We start from the raw sequence: 21,804 nt of genomic DNA on the forward strand, positions 1-21,804 counted from the left end.
TACAGCACAAAATAACAGGATATTTTATTCAGTACACATAGAGAAGAGCCTGCATAGAGCAAGGTGACAGTGCTCAAGTTCTCAGCATTCTGGTTGATGAGAAGAACGAGGTGAAGAGGACGCTATCTTGTCTATATTGTGATGTGTGGAGAGTTTTCTTGATAGTCAAATCAAGTGTTGTAAACTTCCCACGTTTCTTCTCTTTTCATTTAAGAACATTGTAAGATGCATGGGCTGGAATCTACTGGGTCCACTGGTGCAGATCTTATTGAAGAAGGAAGACAAAAACCTTCTGCACTGTCATGCAATTTTGTCACATCTACTGGAGGTTGTTTTTGTTTTATTCTGAAACCTTAATGGGCCGTTTGGTCATAAATTACATGAACTTTCCATACTGCTTTACTTTCAACTTAGCAATGTTGTGCTGAAACAGGTTTGCAGTCCTAAAGAGCTGCTGGTGGGTTTGCTGGAGCAGATAGAGGATGCTGACTCCAACTCTATTGCTGACACGGTTACTCTTCTTCTTAAGCAACTACAAACAGGTGAATGTTCCTATAGGGATAGTTCACCCAAAACTGAAAATTCTGTCATCATTTTCTCATCCTCATGTTGTTCTAAACCTGTATCAATTGATCAACACAACAGAAAATAGTTACATAAATGATGGTAAGCACACAGCTGATTGTAACCATTGACTTCCATAGTAGGAAAACAAATATTATGGAAGTATTGTGATAAATGATGAAGAAGATTTTGATGAATGATGGTAAGCACACAGTTGACGGTACCCATTGAATTTCATTGTATTTGTTTTTTTCTACTTTATAAGTCAAGGGTTACAATCAGCTGTGTGCCTACCATCATTTATTAAAATATCTGCTTCTGTGTTCATCAGAAAAGATAAATTCATACAGGTTTGGAACAACATGAGGATGAGAAAATAATTTCAACATTTTCTTTTTTAGGTGAACTAATCCTATAATTTTGTTGTCATCTATTTATGTATTTTGAGCCTTTTTTTACCTTAAACATAAGCGAGAGAAAAGGAGTGGAATTTGGACATGATAGGGTAGACTTATGAACCAACAGTGCTTATGTCATGAGGATGTGAATACAACATCCCTGCCATTTTCATCTAATCCAGGGGTTTCCAAACTGTGGATAGTGGGATAAGGTGGGGGTCGTGCAAGTCACTTGGCTGTTGCAGTGTATAACAAAAACAATTTTGTCCTATTTATGACAATTAGTATGCCAAATGGTTTTGATGTCAGGTATTTTGGGATTGCAATTAAACTTATATTTAATTCATGCAATGACAAAGAAAATATGAATGACTCTCTCCTGAAAGAGAACAAATTTCTCTTTGTATTTTATTTTTTTGTGCATATTTCTAATAAAAAAATATTTTGCTGGGTCCTGAGATAGATTATGCCTGTCTGAGTGGGTTGTAGAATTATATGCTTGCGAATCGCTGATGAAGGAAAGTGCAAATCTTGTATTTTTAAAATTGTTGCATTGCTAAAAAACTCCCAAGTCAATCTTACTATTTTACTAGTAGGTTATAGCAGTGGTTTTAAAATGTCATAAAACTGGGGCCCCCTGGCATCATCTGAGTCTGACAGCCTGCCTTTGAGAACCACTGAGTTATAGGATGATGAGTTAACCATTGATTCGTTATCCACCCTACTGACTACAAAATTATTTTTAAAGTTTGGAGTTTTTCCTTATATGGAGTTTCTTCTTATGAATTATAAACTCCTTTTCACTCCCCTAAATATACACCTTAATTTCCCCATACAGTGCTACTGAGGCTGGGTGTAAAGAAGGCCTCATCTGTGGGCATGGCTCTGTCTACGCTACTCAGTCAAGTGGCCAGACTGCCTGTGCCCATCACCAAAGAGCAGGAAGAAGACGATGTTTTCGGCTTGTGTCGCTGCTGCACAGCTCTTCTAGAATTTGTAAAGCCGTTTGTTGACGAGGTCAAGGAAGTTATCAAAGACAACAAAAGAAAATCCAAGGACAATGAACTCAGAGTGGAGCTGCTTAAGTTGTAGGTATCTGATTATGTAGTTGTGCGTAAAGATGAGCAGTTGTATCATTACTGATTGAAAAGGATGTGGGTGATGGACGTGCTTATCATTTGTTGTTCTTATTTAAAACCAGCTGCATGAAGAGTCTGAGTGAGCCTCTCCTGCAGGTCCATTTAAAAGATCCAGATACGCTTCCAAAGTCCCCTCTGAGAGAATTTGCTACAGAGATTCTGTTAATGTTTTAATAACTTCAATAAAGTTGTGCAAATTGCATAGATGACAAAATATCAAACCAAGTGGCATCTGCAAACAAGTGATGCTAGGCCTTTACTGTTTACCCAGACGACCCCCGGGTCATTTTAGTGTATGTATGAAGTTATAAAGGTGCTTAGCAGAGTTACCAAACTTTTTTGTGGAAAAAACAACACTTGTACTTTATAAATGGTGCTTAGTTTGATATTTTGGTATCCATTACAATAATATGCATGCCTAAATAAATGTTGGGATTCCTGTATATTAATGCTGTTATGACTAATGCTTGTTATGTTCCTTATCTACAGTTAATTTTGACAAATATTGGTGAGTCACTCCCTGATTTGTTAAGTCGTAATATACTGAAGAAGAGGGAGGTACCAGGCTTTCTTGAAGAGGAGGTCAGATATCCAAAGGAGTCATTGGCCTGCATGTCTCACCTGCTCTTTGTGAATCATATTGCCATGGATATTTTTCCAGCTGTTCTCAGGTACAGAAACTATTGAGAATTTGTTTTTACAAATGAACAGATTCAATGCTTGAAAAATCGTTTTGAATTATTTTGCTTATTTTTCAGCCCTGTTTTCGTGCTTCAGTGCAACATGGAATATGTTGAGCTACTCTTAAGCAGGTTAACTGGCAGTTTAGCAGATTTAAAGGAAAACGCCAATATTTTACTATGTTCTTACCTCAACTTAGACAAATTAATACATACCTATCTTTTTTTTATGCATGCACTTTTAATCTTTGTACAGCGCATTGTGAATGTGTTAGCATTTAGCCTAGCCCCATTCATTCCTTAGGATCCAAACAGGGGTGAATTTAGAAGCCACCAAACACTTCCATGTTTTCCATATTTAACTCATTCCCTGCCAGCCATTTTTTGAAAAGTTGCGCCCCAGCATTTTTTGTTTTTTTTTTATTTTCACAAAAGTTTCACAAAATGCCTTCCAGGAAAATTTTCTTATAAAAATATAAACATACAAATATATCAAATGAAAGAAACAGAAACTCTGCTTTCAACAAACATATTTTTCTATTTTTTTTCTCTGCTTATAAACTCTTAAATATGGGTATTTTTCTTCCAAAATATTTTTTAAGCAAAAAGCTGAAATAATTGCATTTTTTTTGTGAAGGAAAGATTCAGAATGATTATCAAAACGTACACAGAGTTTAAAATTAGTAAATAACGTTTTGGCTTCAGTTTTTTCATAAATTGGGTAAGTGCGCGGTAATAATCGCGGTATTGCAGATTAACATAATTCTTCATAAGGAACATGTTTTTTATGCAAATGTTTTCTCTTAATTGACAAGATAACTCATCAATGGTGGGGAAAGAGTTAAAGACACACATGCATACAACTAATGAGTAGTTACACAAGTAAGTAGGGTGGCACAGAATAAAACGTGGCGATTTTTTTAAGTGGATAAGAGGTGAGAGCCGTATTGTTTTTGGCGAAAGAGCACTTCAACCTCGGGCGCAGTAATATTGACGGAAGTTTGAGCTAGAGGGGGAGTAGTCAGGAGTAATGATGTTACTGTGCGCCGAGGTCGAAGTGCTCCAAACTAAGTGCTCTTCCGCCAAGCAATGTGGTTCTTATTTTTTACCGCCACATTTTGTTTTGTGCCACCTTACTTACTTGTGTGACTACTCATGTGTAACAGTCTTTAAATACGGAAAACATGGAAGTGTTTGGTGGCTTCTAAATTCATCCCTATTTGGATCCTAAGGAATGAATGTGGCTAGGCTAAATTCTAACACGTTCACAATGCGCTGTACAAAGATTAAGTGCATGCATTGAGAAAAGATAGGTATGTATTAATTCGTATAAGTTGAGGTAAGAACATAGTAAAATATTGAAAAACTGTGGTGTTTTCCTTTAAGGGAATGTAAATATAAATGTACTGTATTCTGTTTTTCTCCTGTCACTGTGCATTTTTGTCTTATTCACAGAACTGAAGAATCCCGTCTGCAGAAAGGATTGGTAAGAATGTTTATTAAAACATATAATCGTATTGCATTGTAGTTACATGCATGATTAAATCTTCTTTAGTTATAATTCATGACTTATAATCCTTATCGCATTATATTACAATATTCCTTTAATTCTTTGACCAGGAATTATATGAGAAAAGTCTTGTAAGAGTTGAAGATAATAGTCTACATGTGGATCTTCTGGAGCTGAAAACATTTTTCAGCGTTCCACAGGTAAACAATTACAAGCTTACGGCAATCTGCCGTGACTTATACATTTTACAAAACTAATTTGTTCTTGTACTGATAGACATTTTTGTTCTAAGATGTTCTGTTTATTATTTTAGAACCTTGTTAAAGTTATGACACTGTGTCCAGACCAGACTTTGGTAAGTGAGCAGGTTAGCAATAGATTGTTTGTGTTATTGTTGATATTGATTTGTTTCTACTCTTACCACCACAGAGAACTAACGGCCTTAAAGTGTTTCAGCTGAATATTGACAAATTCAGCACAGAGGCCAAATACAAGTTCTTCAGGTGAGATCTTCTTATTAGATGCAACACAACAAAAACATACCATGATATCACAGTACAACGATGCCATCAGGTGGTAATACAGTTGCGCTGTAATCTAAAGTACTGTTGTAATACATGTTGTTTCCTCTAAACATTTTATTACTAAGCCATAGTATTTTTTGCGAGTCTTGTATGTACGAAAACAACATCATATTAGCAAATGTATTCAAAACTTTGTACTTTATGGCTTCTGTTCTTCAGAGGCATGTTGAAAACAAGTCATCATGCTGGTGTTGAGGGTTATATAATCAAAAACATCAGGACTCAGATAGACTTCTCCCTTAAGGTATGGTTATAATGATAGTATAATGGTAAATGAAGTAATATGTCTTGATTAACAATTAATATTTATCAAATTGTCGTTTAATCAGCCGTGTAATGGTAATGATTGGTTCCTGGGTAAACATCTGCTGCCTCTGCTGCGGTTAGTGTTATGCCTTCCACAGGGACCAGAAACAGACCTTCTGCAGAACTTAGACAGGTGAGATCTGCTTTACAAACCATTCATTCCACCTACAAGTCATTTGATTAAACAAAATTGCTATCTGTATTCAACAGGATCATGGAGTCGCTTAACCTCATCCGATACATGCTCCTCAGAGATAAAGAATGGGAGAACGAGGTAAGTAAAGTCATGTAATACCATCCTGTAAGTACAAGACAAAAATTCAGTGATCATATGAATGTCACATAATATATTTTACAGACAGGAATATGGACTGAGCTTTATAAGATTGAGGATAACTACCTGAAGCCTCTGCGTACTGGCCTGAACCTGTCTAAAGCACATTATGAGGCAGAACTGAACAGCACTAAAGAGAATAAGAAGCTTACTTCAAAAGGTAACTGTACCTTACACACGTATATGTGTTAAACCTACATATGAACCAGGGATGCACCGATGTATGGGCCTATATTCTTTTTAAAAGATTAAAGCAACATTTCCCACTTTTGTGTGAATACTTTTTCAATTGGCTGATAATGACAACAGTATTGCCGTTTGTATGCTCTGCACTTCTATGATTTCACAACATAATAATTTAAACCAACGAGTAAAAGGCAAAAATATCTAAATGGTAGATGTTATTCTAAGTCATCAAATATCAGTTTTTTTTGGCATGGAAATGTTGTATAGATGCATCTTTAGTGTGAACGTTTTAACACAAAATCATAATTCATCATTTAGCACACAAAAAATAAAGCGTATGGATAAATGTGTACCTGTATAGGTGATGTTGTGCAGAAAGCCTTTATGCCGAGATGGTTTGGGTGTGCATTATGCAAAATACTAAATGTGGGTTAATGGTCCCACATTATTTAAAATAATCTGAAATCAACATTGGAATGTACTAAACAGTGTGAAAGACTTGCATACACACTTTATAAACAATATTATTATTAAGTGCATTTCGTGTGACTCATTTTGTTATATTTAACAGAATCTAAAACATCCGTTTGCTCAGTAACTGTTGGCAGTGAGACGCTACCAAACATGACACCAGAGATGCAGATAAAGGTAAGTTTTAACACATCAATGGGCTTTTATGTGGTCCAGTATTGGGGTCGACCTGGCTGATTATTGGTGCTGGTATAAAGCATAAAAATAATAGAACTTTGAAATATGCTATTTTTGTCTGATGCAGCCACCTTTGTTGTAACTCATCACTCCCCCCACCACCCATCTGTTTTTATTGTTAACAGATGACTTTAAAAGCATTTAAAAAAAGTTAATGTCTAAGCCCTTGTTATTTTTAATTTTGACATTTTTCATTTTTACATCAGACATATATGGATCATGAGTCATGACATGCATATTTCTGTGTCAGGGGCATTTTGTACTATAAAAATAACTTGTTATATTTATGGTATGTGTCACTTTTTTCTATACAACCTAATTCTTTTAAATACTTTTTTTTTTAATAATAAATAAATAAATTGTTAAATGGCAGGCGGGGCACCTGTCTGTACAAATTAGCAGTGTAACACAATTGTTAAAAATTGTGTTTTAAAATTAAAAATTCATAAAAGATGATATTTTGGCATTATTTTATATTTGAAACCTTTACTATAAATGTTTTTCTACAAATATCAGTAGTTAAAAAAACAATTTAGATATTATTAAATGTCAAGGTAGTACATCTGCATACGTGTATACACAGTAAACGCATCATCCAGTGATTTCCATGTGGTCTTTATGGCTGACTGAAAAGTTTGAAGATTTCTTTCAAATATTTTACTAAACACATTTTAATTGTATTTAAAAAGTGTATGTATAAATTTGATATCACAGGCAAAAGCTTATACCAGCATCCAAATAGAAGTCTGTTAAATGTAAATTCATTGCAGAGGTCAGGTGGTGCAACCAGAAAGCCAAGGTTAAAAAGAGTTTATAAGATAATAAAAACATTGAGATAAATAATTTTAATAAGCTAATAATTTTAGTCTAATAAATGCAAGTTAAGGTTGTCTATAATGCACGACACAGGGAGCACATTAAAACTTTTCTGGCAAACCGACAATGATTGGTTGTACCACCTGACATTTTTTATTAGGGATATCAAAAATATCATAAAAAATAAATCAAATGTGCTAAAATGTGGTTCAATAAACTATTGTTCCTTACTCTAAAATATGCATTACATTACACACACACACAAAAAAAACGTTTTTAGGAGCTTGTTTTGTCATTGACCCACATATCAGTGCAAAACATCGGTTATCAGTCAACTTAAATCTGTAATAATCAATATCAGCCCTAAAAAACACATATCTGTCAACCCCTACTAATTTTTTGTATTCATTTGATCCTCTGGAGATGTAATAATGATTCATGATTTTGTTGTGCATCAGGTTCTGCAGTCAGCCCTCTTTACATTTGACTTGATGGAGAGTGTGTTGGCGAGAATCGAGGAGATCATTGAAGCAAAAGACAGACCCGTGTCATGAACCCAACAGGGTCAAGCCCTGCTGTTAGAGACTTTATGGCAGCATCTTTTCTTGCAGGTAATACCTGGATATACCAAATCCCTCAAGGAACCTACAACTCATCCAAATGTAAAGTTTTCTGATAGCACCTGGTCTAAACTTGATGCCAACCATGGATTACATGCCATTAGTTTCAGACACACTATCCACATCTGTTATTCAGCATAATTGTCAGCATAGGCCACAATCACTTTTCTTTGCAGATTAAAGTATTCAGTACTATTATAATAGTAATGTTTTCAATTCTTCAGTGATACATTTCAAGGATTTCATCCCTGAACTGACAGCATTATGTGCTTCTATTGTACATATAAGGATACTGATGTAGAACATTTTAATCACGTCACAAATAATTTGACAGTTGTGTGACATTACAGTTAACATGTTTATTATTATTATTTGCTGACAGGCTGAAATGTTCATCTTACTATGTGTTATTCACATAAATACTTAACTATGCAAGAACGTTGCAGGTTATTTGTTAAAGCTGTTTGTAGCTATAAAATCCTCTGTTAGTAAAAATTCTTGATGGCAGTGTTTTCTGATTTTCCTACATTAAATGATCCATCAAGCTTTGAATAAAGAGTTTTTCCCAGATGCAGTTTTATTCCCTATATCACTGAGGTCTGGAAAGAAATTATTTAGCTGTGAAAATATTTATAGGATATAAATGTGTGAGGAAATAAACAATAAACAATTAACTTACTATAAACCCGTGTTTTTTAAAAGTGAAACAAATACAATCAACTTTGTACAGCATAGTTACAAAAAAAACTCATGTTCTTGTCTAATACTTACAAAAAAAGCAGGTTTCACATAACTAAATCCGTCATGTCCTTAAAAAGTGGATGCTGCAGTGCCATAGAGGCTGTTATCCTTGTTGCTGGGTTTAAATCTAAGAGTTTATCCAAGAGATCATATACTTCATCAGGCACATTATACCAGCCCATCTCCTGCAGCTCGGCACTGCTTTTGAGTGAGCCGGAGCAGCTCATTGGTTTATTAGCTGGGCTTCCTACATCACGTTTGACATCTCCAGGGTGATGCGAGGCTAGAAATTCAGCAGGAAGTGACCCGTCATCACATGAACGCAAACCTCTTAGTGTCTCACAGAGGATCCTCAAGTCCAGTCGAGGGAGCTCCTGACTGCACACGATAGATTTACCTGCATACAGTGAAGATAAATAATAAGATAAGACAAAACATAACACATTCAATTAACCAATAGGAGAAAGTCTGTATGACGTACCAAACTTATTGGCAGCCTCTGATGTTTCTTTAGATCCTCGAATGGTCATAATCTGAGCTAGCGCAATCAGATCATCACTGGCTTTGAAGAACGGATACCTGCCACTCAGCAGTGACAGTAAAATAACACCTGCAGACCACATGTCAATAGCTGCAGAGAGATACAGATTTTAATCAGTCAGATAATCCATTAGGATCTATGTCCATGAGGTCTATTAAAAGGTGAATTATGTTGATGCACACAAAATAAATAAAATCAGTTTTTGGACCTAAATCTAGAGCCTGGCTTAATTAAGCAATTTAACTTAAAAAGTACTTAGAATTTATATATTCTTAAAGGAATAGTCTACTCATTTTTCAATATTAAAATATGTTATTACCTTAACTAAGAATTGTTGATACATCCCTCTATCATCTGTGTGCGTGCACGTAAGCGCTGGAGCGTGCTGCGACGCTTCGATAGCATTTAGCTTAGCCCCATTCATTAAATGGTACCATTTAGAAATAAAGTTAGAAGTGACCAAACACATCAACGTTTTTCCTATTTAAGACGAGTAGTTTATACGAGCAAGTTTGTTGGTACAAAATAAAACGTAGCGCTTTTCTAAGCGGATTTAAAAGAGGAACTATATTTTATGGCGTAATAGCACTTTTGGGAGTACTTCGACTCGGCGCAGTAACACCCTCCCTCTCCCATTATGAGAGTGAGAAGGGGAGCGGACTTTTCAGGCGAGTCAAAGTACTCCCAAAAGTGCTATTACGCCATACAATATAGTTCCTCTTTTAAATCCGCTTAGAAAAGCGCTACGTTTTATTTTGTACCACCAAACTTGCTCGTATAACTACTCGTCTTAAATAGGAAAAACGTTGATGTGTTTGGTCACTTTTAACTATCTCTAAATGGTAACATTGAATGAATGGGGCTAAGCTAAATGCTATCGAAGCGTCGCAGCGCGCTCCAGCGCTTACGTGCACGCACACAGATGATAGAGGGATGTATCAACAATTCTTAGTTAAGGTAATAACATATTTTAATATTGAAAATGAGTAGACTATTCCTTTAAGATTCTAGTCCCCAGTTTCACAAACAAAGCTTAAGGTTAGTCGTTGACTAAAACAAAAGTTTCAGCTGTCTCAACTAAAAAAAACAAAACAAAAAAATGTGCATGTACAGATGTTAAAATATGCCAGTCCCATTGATTTGTCTGAAGATACACCAGTAATGTCTTTTTCTAAGGCATGTTTATAAAAGTAAACATCTTAATTTAACTAAGGCCTAGACCTGGCTTTAGCTAAGCATTGTCTATGAAACCAGGCCTAAGATTTTTTTTTAATATCCCCAACTTAAAGCCACATAATGCTTTGCTGTCTAGCACTAGGATTTTTAAAGGTGTTATAGTGTCAAGAGAGACTATAATTCATTTTTTTTCATCTTGATTCTACAAACATCTGGTAAGCTAGTCTTAGGTTGGGTACACACCAGAAGATTTTTTACATCTTATAAGATTGTCAAAATGTGATAGACCACAAACATGAGAATAAAAAATCCTAGATTTAGGGGCTGTCCACACGGAGACGCGGATCACTGTATACGCATAAATTTGTTATCGTATTGGCGTTTCATCCACACGGATCCGGCGTTTTGGGAGACTGAATCCGCTTTTTTTTGAAACCGGGTCCTAAAGTGGATAAATCTGAAACCGACACCCTTGCGGTTTCGTCTGTACAGCCAATCCGTATATTTTGTGAAGCGAAAACGTCATCACATCACGTGTCGGAAGCATCACACGTAACAGAAACAACAATAACGGCGAACTACGTGATTGTGTTCGTGCTACAGAAGCTACTAAAGCCTACTAGCTTTATTACAGCAAAATCTATTGCTTCTATGCAATTGTGGTGACCAACAAGCGATAATGGACAACACCATACGTTGGTTATGCGCATGCTCAAAGTCTTCTTCTCCGTGTATAGTGTATATCTGTGGCAGAATTACAGCGCCCCATACTGGTCCGGCATATATACTACACTGCTTTCAGTAGGTTTCAGTGGTTTTGTGTTTACGGATTATTTTTTTAGAGCAAGGAAAAAAAAAATGATCGGATAGGGAATGCACCGGCTTCGTGTGGACATAGCCTTAGCCGTTTTGCTCTTATAGTGTGTGGTGTGCCATGATGTGTCAAAGACAGCACACCACACACAAACAGATTTTTAACCAGAGTCTCCACTATGAACACAGGAAATCCCACAAAATCTTGCGAGACTTCAGAATAAGCATGGCGGACGATATGCAGGAAGACATTTCAATGATAGTGCTTGGAATAATTTTTACAAGACACGTTGTTAACATTCGTGCTGTTGCCACAAATCAACAAGCTGATCCATCTCTGCTGTTCACATCAACTTCACTTTGTCCGTTTCTCAATCCAAAGGGTGTAGCCTGCGGAGGTCACATATGCAGGCTGCATACATCATGAAACCTGGTTTATTCAAGTTAACTGAGCATTACATTCACAAGTCATAAGTATATTACAACAATAAACGATAAACCAGGAATAATAGTCAATTTCATAACTGTTAATATTCTGAAATAAGACAGTCTTGATGACGTCTATGCTGCCTGGAAATGCGACCTACAGATTGAGAAGCGGCCTTTGTGCTACGCCATGACTGCTTCCATCTTTCATCATCTCACTTTCTGATTGGATATGGTTTGGTTTCACGTGATAATCTCAAGAGCGTGCTCGCGTTTGTCCTCGGGATTCCCCATACACATCAGGATTTCTGATCGTAATTATTCAACATGTTGCAAAATTTACGATTCAGATCGGCGCGGCTCCGACGTTCTTCCGAACAGGTTAACATACCTCACACCAAGGGAAACCTCACACCAAGGGAAAATCTGATAAGATAATCTGTAAAACTATCGCGATGCTCGGGACATAGCTAGGATTGTCAGAAGGGGGGAAATCGGCCCAAAATCAGCCCGATTATCTTTTGGTGTGTACCCAGCCTTATTATCATGAGCTTTCAAACTGGAAATCTGACATCAAGATTTCTGAATCACACTCCAAACAAGCATATATGATTAATACTAATGCCATTGGGCAGCTTTACCTGTTCCCTGGTTGGGGCACTTTGTCAGTACTTCAGGAGCCCTAAAGCCTGGGGTACCAGCCCTAGGAGCCACCTGCTGTTTCCTGTGAAAAAGTACATTTTTTATTGTTGTTAATATGTCGGTATGGTGTTTTTAATATGCTTCAAGACAAACCATGTGAAAATTCATCATTGCTGAGTATTTTATCCATAATATTTGAGTTTTCCAAAGACTCAAATCCAAAGTAGACTTGGTTTGCTACATCACACACACGTAACCAACGAGACTTGGCAGTTATGTGTTTAAAACTAGGAATGTAATGATACATTGATTTTATTTCTAACAATTTGATGCATCTATGCCACACGTAACGCCAATCTATGCATTTCCGCCAAAGCACAAATTTTCGTTCCTTTTCGTCTGCTAGTGTCAGCAAGTTGAACTGTATGATTTACACCCCTATTTGAAACTTCCAAAATTAGCATCTAATTACAAGTACGGCAAGGTGGAGACTCATTTGCATATCCATAGATCTAGTATACAAAATGAGGGAATTACATTCAAGCAGTTGAAAGCATGTAGTAAACTACGGTCACAGGAAAAACGTTTACTTATGCTATTATGATGCTCAAAGATGAGTTTTAAATGATAAAAGTGCTTTATACACCATGACAGGATATTTAAATAACGTGACTATTAAACATGATGGAGTGTGTGTGTGTGTGTGCGCGTGTGTGTACCTAGACAGACAGACGTTGCAGACGCGGTCAGTCATGTGGCAGCTGCAGGTGAGTGACTGGCTGACTGCGGAGGGTTTGGGCTTCTGAGCACTCGGTGTCGAAATCACTGGAGGATCTTTCTGCTTCTGATCATTCAGTGCAGTTTTCACAGAGACCAAACGGCGTTTTGTGGAAACAATCTTGCGTGGAACTACTTCATCCTTGTCCTGCTTTAACATCTGACCCTGAAACACACAGTGACATAAGGAAATCCAATAATGATCAAGGTTACCAGATGCTGTGAGTGTGAAGAGACGCTAACCTCAACTTTCTCACTGCCGGGTTTATGAGAGTTTGTGCTGTTTAAGTTTCTTTCCCCAAATACAGACCGTGATGCCTTAAGTGCCAACAGTTCCTTTGAGAGGAAGGAAATAAAATTTTGATATATATTTTGGAGTTGCTTAATTTTTAAATAACAAACTGGATATTTCACAGGTTTGAGGTCTGTTACACTTGCCCTTTTAATTTTTTATGGTGCTAGCTAAACAAACAAACATACGGCTAAAATTAAGTACTAAGCATTTCTTCTTAAAGGAACACGCCCAGATTTTGGGAATTTAGCTTATTCACGGTATCCCCCAGAGTTAGATAAGTCCATACATACTTTTTTCATCTCCGTGCGTGCTGTAACTCTGTCTGACGCAGCCCCCGCTAGCTTAGCTTAGCACAAAGTCCGGAAGTGAATGGCTCCAGCCAGCAAACCGCTCCCAACAAGTGACAAAATAACAAGAACATTTTCCTATTTATGTGTTGTGATTTGTATAGTCACACTGTGTACAAATAACAAGGTCATAAGAGACACAGCCATCTTTTACTGGGAACTATATTCTCAGAAGAAGAAGCACTGCAACTTGGGTGGAGTGATTTGCTCGCAGCACCCGAGAAGCCCCCTGGTGAGGAGCAGAGAGTTCGGTCAGAGTTGTTCAAATCACTCTGCCCACTTATTGGGAGCAGTTTGCTAGCTGAAGCCATTCACTTCCATTCTTTGTGCTAAGCTAAGCTAGCGGAGGCTGCTTCAGACAGAGTTACAGCACGCACGAAGATGAGAAAGGTATGTATGGACTTATCTAACTCTGGGGGATACGGTGAATAAGCTAAATTCCCAAAATCTGGATGTGTTCCTTTAAGCATGAAATTGACAATCCTGTGAAAGTGTAAATGTTGACAAGATAACATATTACAAAACTAATAATTAAACAGACCAGTGCAGACACCTTAGTGTGTTTAATGTGTGAGGGTGGGCAGGATCTTTTAACTGGTGCTTTAGTGCTGGAGTGGACAGCAGGGTTTCTGGTGTTGGGTGGTAAAGGCACAAGTTTCTGTTTCCCAAGTGAATCCTCCACCATTCGTAAAGCACCACCACCTTTATAAGACTTTGATTTCACCACCTTTAGCAGTTCTATCTGGGTATCTGGAGTACCTTGTGCCAAACCAAAATCAACAAGAGCATACCTGCAAAACAAAAGAAATCAGAAAGCTTCAAATACCTCACATCCACTTCATGACAATAACTGTGTGATGCAACTTCCCTAAAGACACTTTGGTACGAGGCATAGACTATACGATATAGCGTACTACCAAAGAAACAAACATCAGATACGTACTCCTTCGTCTGTCGATTAAACAGGAAATTGGTTGGCTTGATGTCTCGATGGATAATCCCAAATTTATGAATGTGCCTCAGAGCTTTGAGAAGGTGGAAGATGTAATGCCTCACTTCCTCAAACGTCAAAGAGCCAACGATATCCTGCAAGAAAAGATAACTTGGGTTATTTATTTAAATCATTATCATCTGGTTTGAAGGCAGACATTGCAGTCACTCACCACAATAGCTTGATGCTCCATGTATGGCATAACAATGACCACGTGATGCTCTTTCCTGAAGCAGTAAGTGACCCCCATCACATTTTCTGTACCTCTGTGGAGCGTGAGGGTCATAGATACATTGAACTTCAAAAACCAAAATTTGTCATATAAAACTCATTCATATAAGAATCAGAATAATATTCCCCTAAAAAATTGTGATCTTTACACAATTCACAATCCCTTTAGTTGCCTTTAAATCTCACACACTATCATTGGGGGTTGAACTTGAGCCCCCCAAAGTAAAAACTTGTATTGCCTCTGCTGATCCATGGACTTGATTACCAGGGAACACAAGTGATACACATAAATGTAACACTGTAAATGCACATCTGTAAATGTAATTTAAACTGAGAGAAAAAAAGATAAAGTAAGATAAGCACTTACCCAACAACAGTCAGGCACTGGAGTTCAGCAGCTATGCGCATAGGATGACTGGTGGGGATTAAATGCTTTAAAGCAAACTTTCTTGTTAAACCATCAGTCATCTGCGCTTCTGCCAGGTATACAGAGCTAAAGGTGCCTGTAAAGAAAATTAATTATTCAATGAGCTATTCAAACTAGCTATTCAGTTACTAAGCAACAAGAAATTTATTAGCAAACCTTCTCCGATTTTGTCTATGATACGAAAGATTTGAGAAAGTTGTGGAATGACTTCATAGAGATATTCAATATCCATCTCAACATCCCCTGAACAAAACAAAATCACACAAGTTTCAGTTGTGGATAGTTTTTGTAATATTTTCAATAAATATTTTAAAATGCTCACTCAAATAAATCACTATAACACTGGTAAACAAAATAATATTTACAAGCCGCACTCACTGGGGATTTTGTTTTTGCACTTGTTCGTTTCAACATTCTTCTGGATGTTTCTTTGTAACGTTACATTCGGTGCTGTTTCCATCTGCAAAGCTGTGTACATTTCATATCATTAGATAACTTATATTTAATAATTAAAAGCTCAAAACGCCTGATATTAAATAAACTTACATCAAAGCAAGTTTAAAACGAAAATTTAATGAGAAAGATCGTATCAACTCAGATTTGACTGCTGTGACAAACCAAAAACAAAACTTAAACAAAACCTAAACAAAACAACATAGCTTACCGGTTGGTGGTCTTTCTTTCAAAAAGCAGATTAGTCAAGTACAAAAAACAAAGAACTGAACATCGTATCAAAAAAAAAAGTTTAAATAGTGCGCAAAGCACTTTGAGCTCAGTTTAAAACATTTAATCCCATTTATGTCGAGAAACCGCGGGGACTTCAGTTGTTTGGGAGCTATCTCTTTCTGAGGACTTCCACGTTAGGCGCTAAAATTGAGACACGAGTCACGTGACCACTGCTAAGCCAGTTGGTCCAACTTTGCATACAACATTTAAATATGTGTTTTAAACACGTTTGTTTTTTAGACCTAATATATAGATTTGTTTTATTAAAGGCAATTTCATAAAATACAACAATGCCTGGTAATATGTACGTTATTTAATGAAATTAATTCCAATTTCATCTCAAAAGATTTTTGACATTTTATGTATTGCTAGCATATTAAAGCAGAGTTCTCAATTAGTTTTTATTAATTTAAAATATTATCTTTATTGTTAATTAGTAAAGTGGATACGTTTTTAATAAAGTTTAATAACATTGTTTTGACATGCTTTTATAGTCTGCTGAACTAATAGGTGGCTTTAATTTTGGAAAAAAACTCTTTACCTGTATCCGGTGCGTGTGTCAAACGGAATTAAACAAAAACGTTTTTGAATACCGGTAGACTATGTAGAAACTGCCGATTAAGTTTAAATAGCTGCTGAGGTGCATTAATCCTGTTCTGTATCATGCTTATTTTGAATGATGGATAAATTTGTTGTTCGTGTACCAAAGGCAGAGAGCGTGAAGCAGGAACCAAGACAAGAGAGGAATTACAAACAAGCAACATTAGAGTCCCTGCGGGTAAGTCTTTGGTATTTTGTACTGTCCATCATCCCTCCACAGCTTTGACTGAATTTTTACTGAAATATTTTTTTTCAGAGAGTGGTAGTAATCGAAGATATTGAAAGGTACAAATCAATCCTTGAACTCCCTGGCCAACCTAAAGAGAACATATTAGAAGCCTTGAGAGAACTAGACAAGAAAGTGCCTTCCAAAGAAGTGCTCAAGACTACCAAAATTGGTAAGATATTTGTATTGGTCTCTTTGCTTGCATTGGGAGACATACACACATACCCTTTACTTGTTCCGTCTCCAATTCTTACCATTTATATTTCTTTAGGGTATACGGTAAACAATCTACGTAAATACTCTGAAGATGCTGAAATCAAATCACTTGCTGGGGCAGTGTACACACATTGGAGGACCTTCATTGAAGAGCATGCAAACAAACCCTCAATAGAAGTTCGCTGTGACAAACAGACTGAAGGTTTAAGGAGTAATGCCAGGAAACTTCTGTCTGAAGCCATTGAGTTAAAGGTACTAAATATTTGTACTTAAGAAGTCTGTACAGGGCACACCCATGGAGTTGCCTTGATCCCCCGAGAGCATTTCTTTACTCTTTAAGGAATAATAGGACTAATAGCCTGGAGCTGTTTCATAAAAAACATTGTTTGGGCTAATCAAAGCATTAATATATGAGTTTGAATGAAAAGAACCAAAAGAAATGTTCCTTAAATGATATAGTCAATATTAAAAATCTGATAAAACCCATTTGATGATCTTTTATTTAGAAATAACGTAATTATTTTTTTATTATTTATTGAACATTATTTATCTTAAACTATTTATCTTCTTCTTTTATTTTCTTATTTTATCTTCTTTATTTTATTTTACTGACTTATTAAATGTTATAAGCATCATCACTTTCCTAATTTCCAGGTGGAGCATGGGCTGGTGGAGAACATTGAAAGGGAGGTGTTTCACCAAAGCTCTCGGCTTGTTAATGGCCCATACAGAAGAACTGTCAGGGCTCTTGTCTTTGCTCTAAAACACAAGCCTGAATTAAGAGCACAAGTCAAAGAAGGAAAAATGCCAGTGAATAAATTTGTAAGCAGTCACAAGAAGAAACAGTAAGGAACTGAAGTACTGGACTATTCCAATTTGGGACAACTACAAATACGTTTTAGACAACTTTTTTATTGCTCATGTTTTTTACATACGACAATGCCATTTTACTTGAAATCTTGTTTTAAATATAACATTTTATCAGTTGTCATCATGTTTCTATTGATATCTACACATATAAAACGGTATAAAAATAGAGGTATATCCATTATATATCTAAAGAATGGCACACCTATAGGAGCACTAACCACACAACAGCAATTAACATGAGGATGACGGCAAGAACACAGATGCTGATGAAAATGATGTCACTGGTCTCATGGGGTTCACCTGCTTCATCCTCATTCTTGGTGTTTGCTTCCCTGGCCAGGCGGGCCAGTTCATTGAGCCTGTTACGTTCCTCCACTGAGATGATGTTGATCATGGCCACCTTCCTCTGGGCATCACACTGGACCTCATATTCCTGAATATTCTGCTGCGTCCCGTCAAAGTCAATATAGAGCGAGTTCACCAGCATGGTAATGTTTTGTCGTTTCTAGAGAGGATTACATAGGATAGTTATTTATCATGAACAAGGAACTTTTTAAACATTGGTTTATCTTTTTTGCTTATGTAAAAGGTAGCCTATATTAAAAAATTATAAATCTTAAGTGGTGGAGTGTCTCTTTAATTTCTCTACCTCTCCAGCAGTTCCACAGTTTACAAAGCGGGCGAGAATTTTGTAGGTTGTTTCTGTCAGCTGGGCAGAACAGGATGGATTTCCTAGATAAATGCCTTCGCGGTCTATCTGAGGCAAAGCCTGCCTGGAGATCTGAATCTGGAACTCGGTTCTGGTGCAACTTACATTGACCGGCACCACTGTGACACAACAACAAAGCACAATAACTACTAAGCTCACAATAAGTGATGCTCCATGAACAGAATGTAAATCTTTAGTCTACATAATTTTAATTCTATTGGTTTGAGAAAATGTTTTATTTAATTTTACATAGGCTGTTGATACCTTACCTCCAATATAGGAGGCCACGAAGCCCTTAAATGCATAGTTCCTATCGGTGTTAAGAACAACCAACAGTTTATTTCCCTTAGAGGTCAAAGGTGGAGGTTGTTCACTGCCACACCAGTGACCCAAGAGAGCATCTGTATCGCTGTCCCCGTCATACACGGCCACAGAGTCATAATCGCACATGTCGGTCAGACTGTTCCTATCCTCGAGCTCCAGAATAGGGAAAAATAGCTTGATCCTGTAGCCGGCTGCTAGATTGATAGTCCAGTGACAGTTGATGTTGTTGGGGTAGATGTTTGGGTATTGAGGGCTGGTGAAGTTCCCACTGATGGTTTTAAGAACCTGCTGGCACTCTCCTTAAAAAATAAGATTATATATTTTAAACTATTGTTATGTGAAGCATGACTCAAGATTTTGCATTACCACATGTGTTCCACCTGAATAATAGTAGGCTTTAAAACCTCTCCCTCCAATGTTGAAATCAGATTTGAAGACCACCAGCAGTTGGTTTGATGTAGTGATGGTATTGGGAGGTCTCTCATTACCGCAGTAGTTTCCCAGGTGACGATGTTTAACGGTGGGACCATCAAAGAGAGCCACGTAGTCAAAGTTACACCCCTCGTTGTTTTCCAACTGGAAGTCGAGGAACACCAGGCTGACTACACTCTGATTGGACACGTGAACCGTCCAGGAGCAGTCAGCATTGTTGTTATATTCTAGCGGATAACCTGGACTTGAGATGATTCCTGAGAGGCTGGTCAAAACCCCACCACACATATCTGATTACAAAAAATAAAGAAATTGAACTTGGTATGTTGTCAAAGGAGTGGAAATCTACATTTTGATTTGCTTTTTTTATGTATTAGTATTTTTTCAAATTAAAAGTCTATTATATATAGCCATGTGTGACATGTTGAATAGCAAAAAATACTTTTCACTTAGTTTATTAAACCAGTGGTTCTCAAACTGGGGTCCGGGGCCCCCAGGGGGGCCGCGATATGGTGCCAGGGGGGCCCCAGTTTTATGACATTTTATAAAATAAATGAATTTATCATAAATTCTGTGAAATTAAACCTAAAAAAAAATAAGGCAGCACTACTTTGTATAATTTAATGTTTTGTTTAATTAAAATGTGAAGTTCTATAATTGTTTTTTGTCATAAATTTTTTTCGTGGGGGCCGCGAAGGAATGCACCGTACACAAAGGGGGCTGCAAGCTGAAAAAGTTTGAGAACCACTGTATTAAACAACTTAAAACCATGTTTATAGCAAGGGCAATTGTTTTTCCTAAACTTGCACATGCAAGGTCAGCAAGCAACATGGGACACACAATGTAAGTCTTATACCTTCGCCCTATAGGCTACACTGTAAACAAATATTTACATTTTGTTAAATCAACCCAGTCATTATTTATCCTGACTAGGGATGAGTTGACTTTTTTCAACTAAGTTATAATAGGAAGTTGACATGACTTGTAAATTTGAGTTGATATAACAAAAACATTTAAGGCAGCAAACATTTTTACAGTGTATGTCTTGTAACCTTCACATTTCCGTATAGACTTCCATTGTAAGTGTATTACTGTAAAACTTATTATTTTTTGGGCCATTTTTTTTTGTTTCTGCAAAGAAGGTATCTCAATGTAAGACAGCTCACCTTTTCTGTAGCCCACAGAGAAGCCCTTGTGTGCAACATGACGATCTGAATGGAAGATGATGGACATGACGTTCCACGAAGAGCTGAACTGAGGTGGAGCCACGTCCCCACAGAATTTTCCCAACAGATTTCCTTCATCCTCCGAGATGCCATTATATATTTTTATATAGTCATAAGCACAGTCTGTATGGTATTCCAACTCAAAGAAATGGAAGGTTAACAGTACTGATGATCCCTCTGACACCACTATCAGCCAGATGCATTCTGTGTTATAAGGGTACAGGCCTGGAAAATTTGGGCTTGACACATTGCCACTGCTTGCAGAGATGATTCCGCCACATTTAACACCTAAACAATCATTGGGTGCACATATTAACTCTAAATTCAACTGGAATTATAAAGCCGTTGTAAGTAATTACAATGTTACAACATTGATATGTGCACTTTCACCCATGAGATAGGAAAGAGTCCTACCTTTCTTGGAGGTGACTTTTCCAGCAATGAACAACACATGAATAAAAACAGTCATCCTCCAAACCATGTTGTTCCTGTGGTGTATCGTGTTTAAGTTCCTCTGTGCATACTCTCCTGCTGGAGAGGGTTTGGCATGAGTGCAATTGGATAGGTGGTGCACTCTTTGCCTCCCCAACTGAATTTTAATGAGGACTATCAAATGCACGCAGGTGGCTTGTCAAGACACTGTTTGGAGAGAATGGCATAAAAAGTTAATAGGTGTATCATGCACATGGAACAACTGGTGTGTTTTAAGTCGATAAGAGGAAGGAACACACAGGTGACCGCATGTATTGCATATACAGCTTGCACGCTACTGATGTTACAAATGAAACAGGCTCATGAAGGCAAGATATACAATTAACAATGCAAAGATATGGAAGTAGAGAACCTGTTTTTTTTTTCAAAATCCACCTGACAAGAACACCTAAACCAGACTAAGGCTGATATTATCTGGTTTAAGCTGGTCCTCCCAGCCTGCCAACAAGGTGGTCAGTACGTGGGTCCGCTGGTCTTTCAGCCTCACAAGGTGTAAAACGTGGTCAAAACCCCTCTGCCCATCACCCAAAATCAGCCAACCAGCGTAGGCTTATTTTTTCCAGCTGGGGTGGTAATTTGTAAATGATCACCTGTAACATTCTTATACGTAATTTCTTTCACTATTGGATTGTAATTATTTTATGCAGTCCAGGGGCCTGTACCATGAAAACTCAGGGTTACAGGATTAGTTTCAATTTGACAAAAACTATTGTCAAGTTGGTACAAGCTAT

At 37.2% G+C, this 21,804-nt stretch overlaps 4 protein-coding genes across 5 annotated transcripts; 2 read left to right on the top strand and 2 right to left on the bottom strand.

Annotated features, from left to right (window-relative positions):
• The first annotated feature begins 48 nt into the window (after window positions 1–48).
• glmna (glomulin, FKBP associated protein a) lies at window positions 49–8,415 on the top strand. Its single transcript, XM_073853538.1, has 17 exons — window positions 49–110; window positions 215–328; window positions 434–542; window positions 1,801–2,050; window positions 2,164–2,262; window positions 2,590–2,772; window positions 2,860–2,913; window positions 4,237–4,267; window positions 4,402–4,491; window positions 4,605–4,646; window positions 4,721–4,794; window positions 5,035–5,119; window positions 5,205–5,314; window positions 5,392–5,455; window positions 5,540–5,675; window positions 6,273–6,349; window positions 7,684–8,415. The coding sequence occupies exons 2-17, from the start codon at window positions 230–232 to the stop codon at window positions 7,777–7,779; spliced, it is 1,599 nt and encodes a 532-aa protein (XP_073709639.1). The 5' UTR covers window positions 49–110; window positions 215–229; the 3' UTR covers window positions 7,780–8,415.
• Window positions 8,190–16,137, bottom strand: cdc7 (cell division cycle 7 homolog (S. cerevisiae)). 2 transcript variants are annotated; one of them, XM_055202645.2, is made up of 12 exons: window positions 15,917–16,137; window positions 15,631–15,720; window positions 15,409–15,495; window positions 15,193–15,328; window positions 14,767–14,860; window positions 14,547–14,689; window positions 14,331–14,394; window positions 13,205–13,297; window positions 12,904–13,127; window positions 12,184–12,266; window positions 9,068–9,217; window positions 8,190–8,983 (listed from the first exon to the last, which is right to left on the bottom strand). In XM_055202645.2, exons 2-12 carry the CDS (start codon window positions 15,710–15,712, stop codon window positions 8,631–8,633), a joined length of 1,509 nt encoding a protein of 502 aa, XP_055058620.2. In that variant the 5' UTR covers window positions 15,713–15,720; window positions 15,917–16,137; the 3' UTR covers window positions 8,190–8,630. The 2 variants fall into 2 exon arrangements, with proteins under 2 accessions (XP_055058620.2, XP_055058619.2); XM_055202644.2 differs by having other exon boundaries at window positions 14,157–14,394; window positions 15,917–16,136.
• A 381-nt stretch (window positions 16,138–16,518) lies between these two features.
• tceanc2 (transcription elongation factor A (SII) N-terminal and central domain containing 2) lies at window positions 16,519–18,011 on the top strand. Its single transcript, XM_055202651.2, has 4 exons — window positions 16,519–16,756; window positions 16,835–16,976; window positions 17,076–17,272; window positions 17,675–18,011. The coding sequence occupies exons 1-4, from the start codon at window positions 16,655–16,657 to the stop codon at window positions 17,867–17,869; spliced, it is 636 nt and encodes a 211-aa protein (XP_055058626.2). The 5' UTR covers window positions 16,519–16,654; the 3' UTR covers window positions 17,870–18,011.
• Window positions 17,944–21,494, bottom strand: cdcp2 (CUB domain containing protein 2). Its single transcript, XM_073853551.1, has 7 exons — window positions 21,426–21,494; window positions 20,996–21,220; window positions 20,522–20,869; window positions 19,304–19,645; window positions 18,869–19,222; window positions 18,540–18,718; window positions 17,944–18,395 (listed from the first exon to the last, which is right to left on the bottom strand). The coding sequence occupies exons 2-7, from the start codon at window positions 21,060–21,062 to the stop codon at window positions 18,093–18,095; spliced, it is 1,593 nt and encodes a 530-aa protein (XP_073709652.1). The 5' UTR covers window positions 21,063–21,220; window positions 21,426–21,494; the 3' UTR covers window positions 17,944–18,092.
• Window positions 21,495–21,804: the final 310 nt, after the last annotated feature.

The sequence above is a fragment of the Misgurnus anguillicaudatus genome, chromosome 2 (assembly GCF_027580225.2).
Source record: "Misgurnus anguillicaudatus chromosome 2, ASM2758022v2, whole genome shotgun sequence".
In the NCBI taxonomy this organism is placed as follows: domain Eukaryota; kingdom Metazoa; phylum Chordata; class Actinopteri; order Cypriniformes; family Cobitidae; genus Misgurnus; species Misgurnus anguillicaudatus.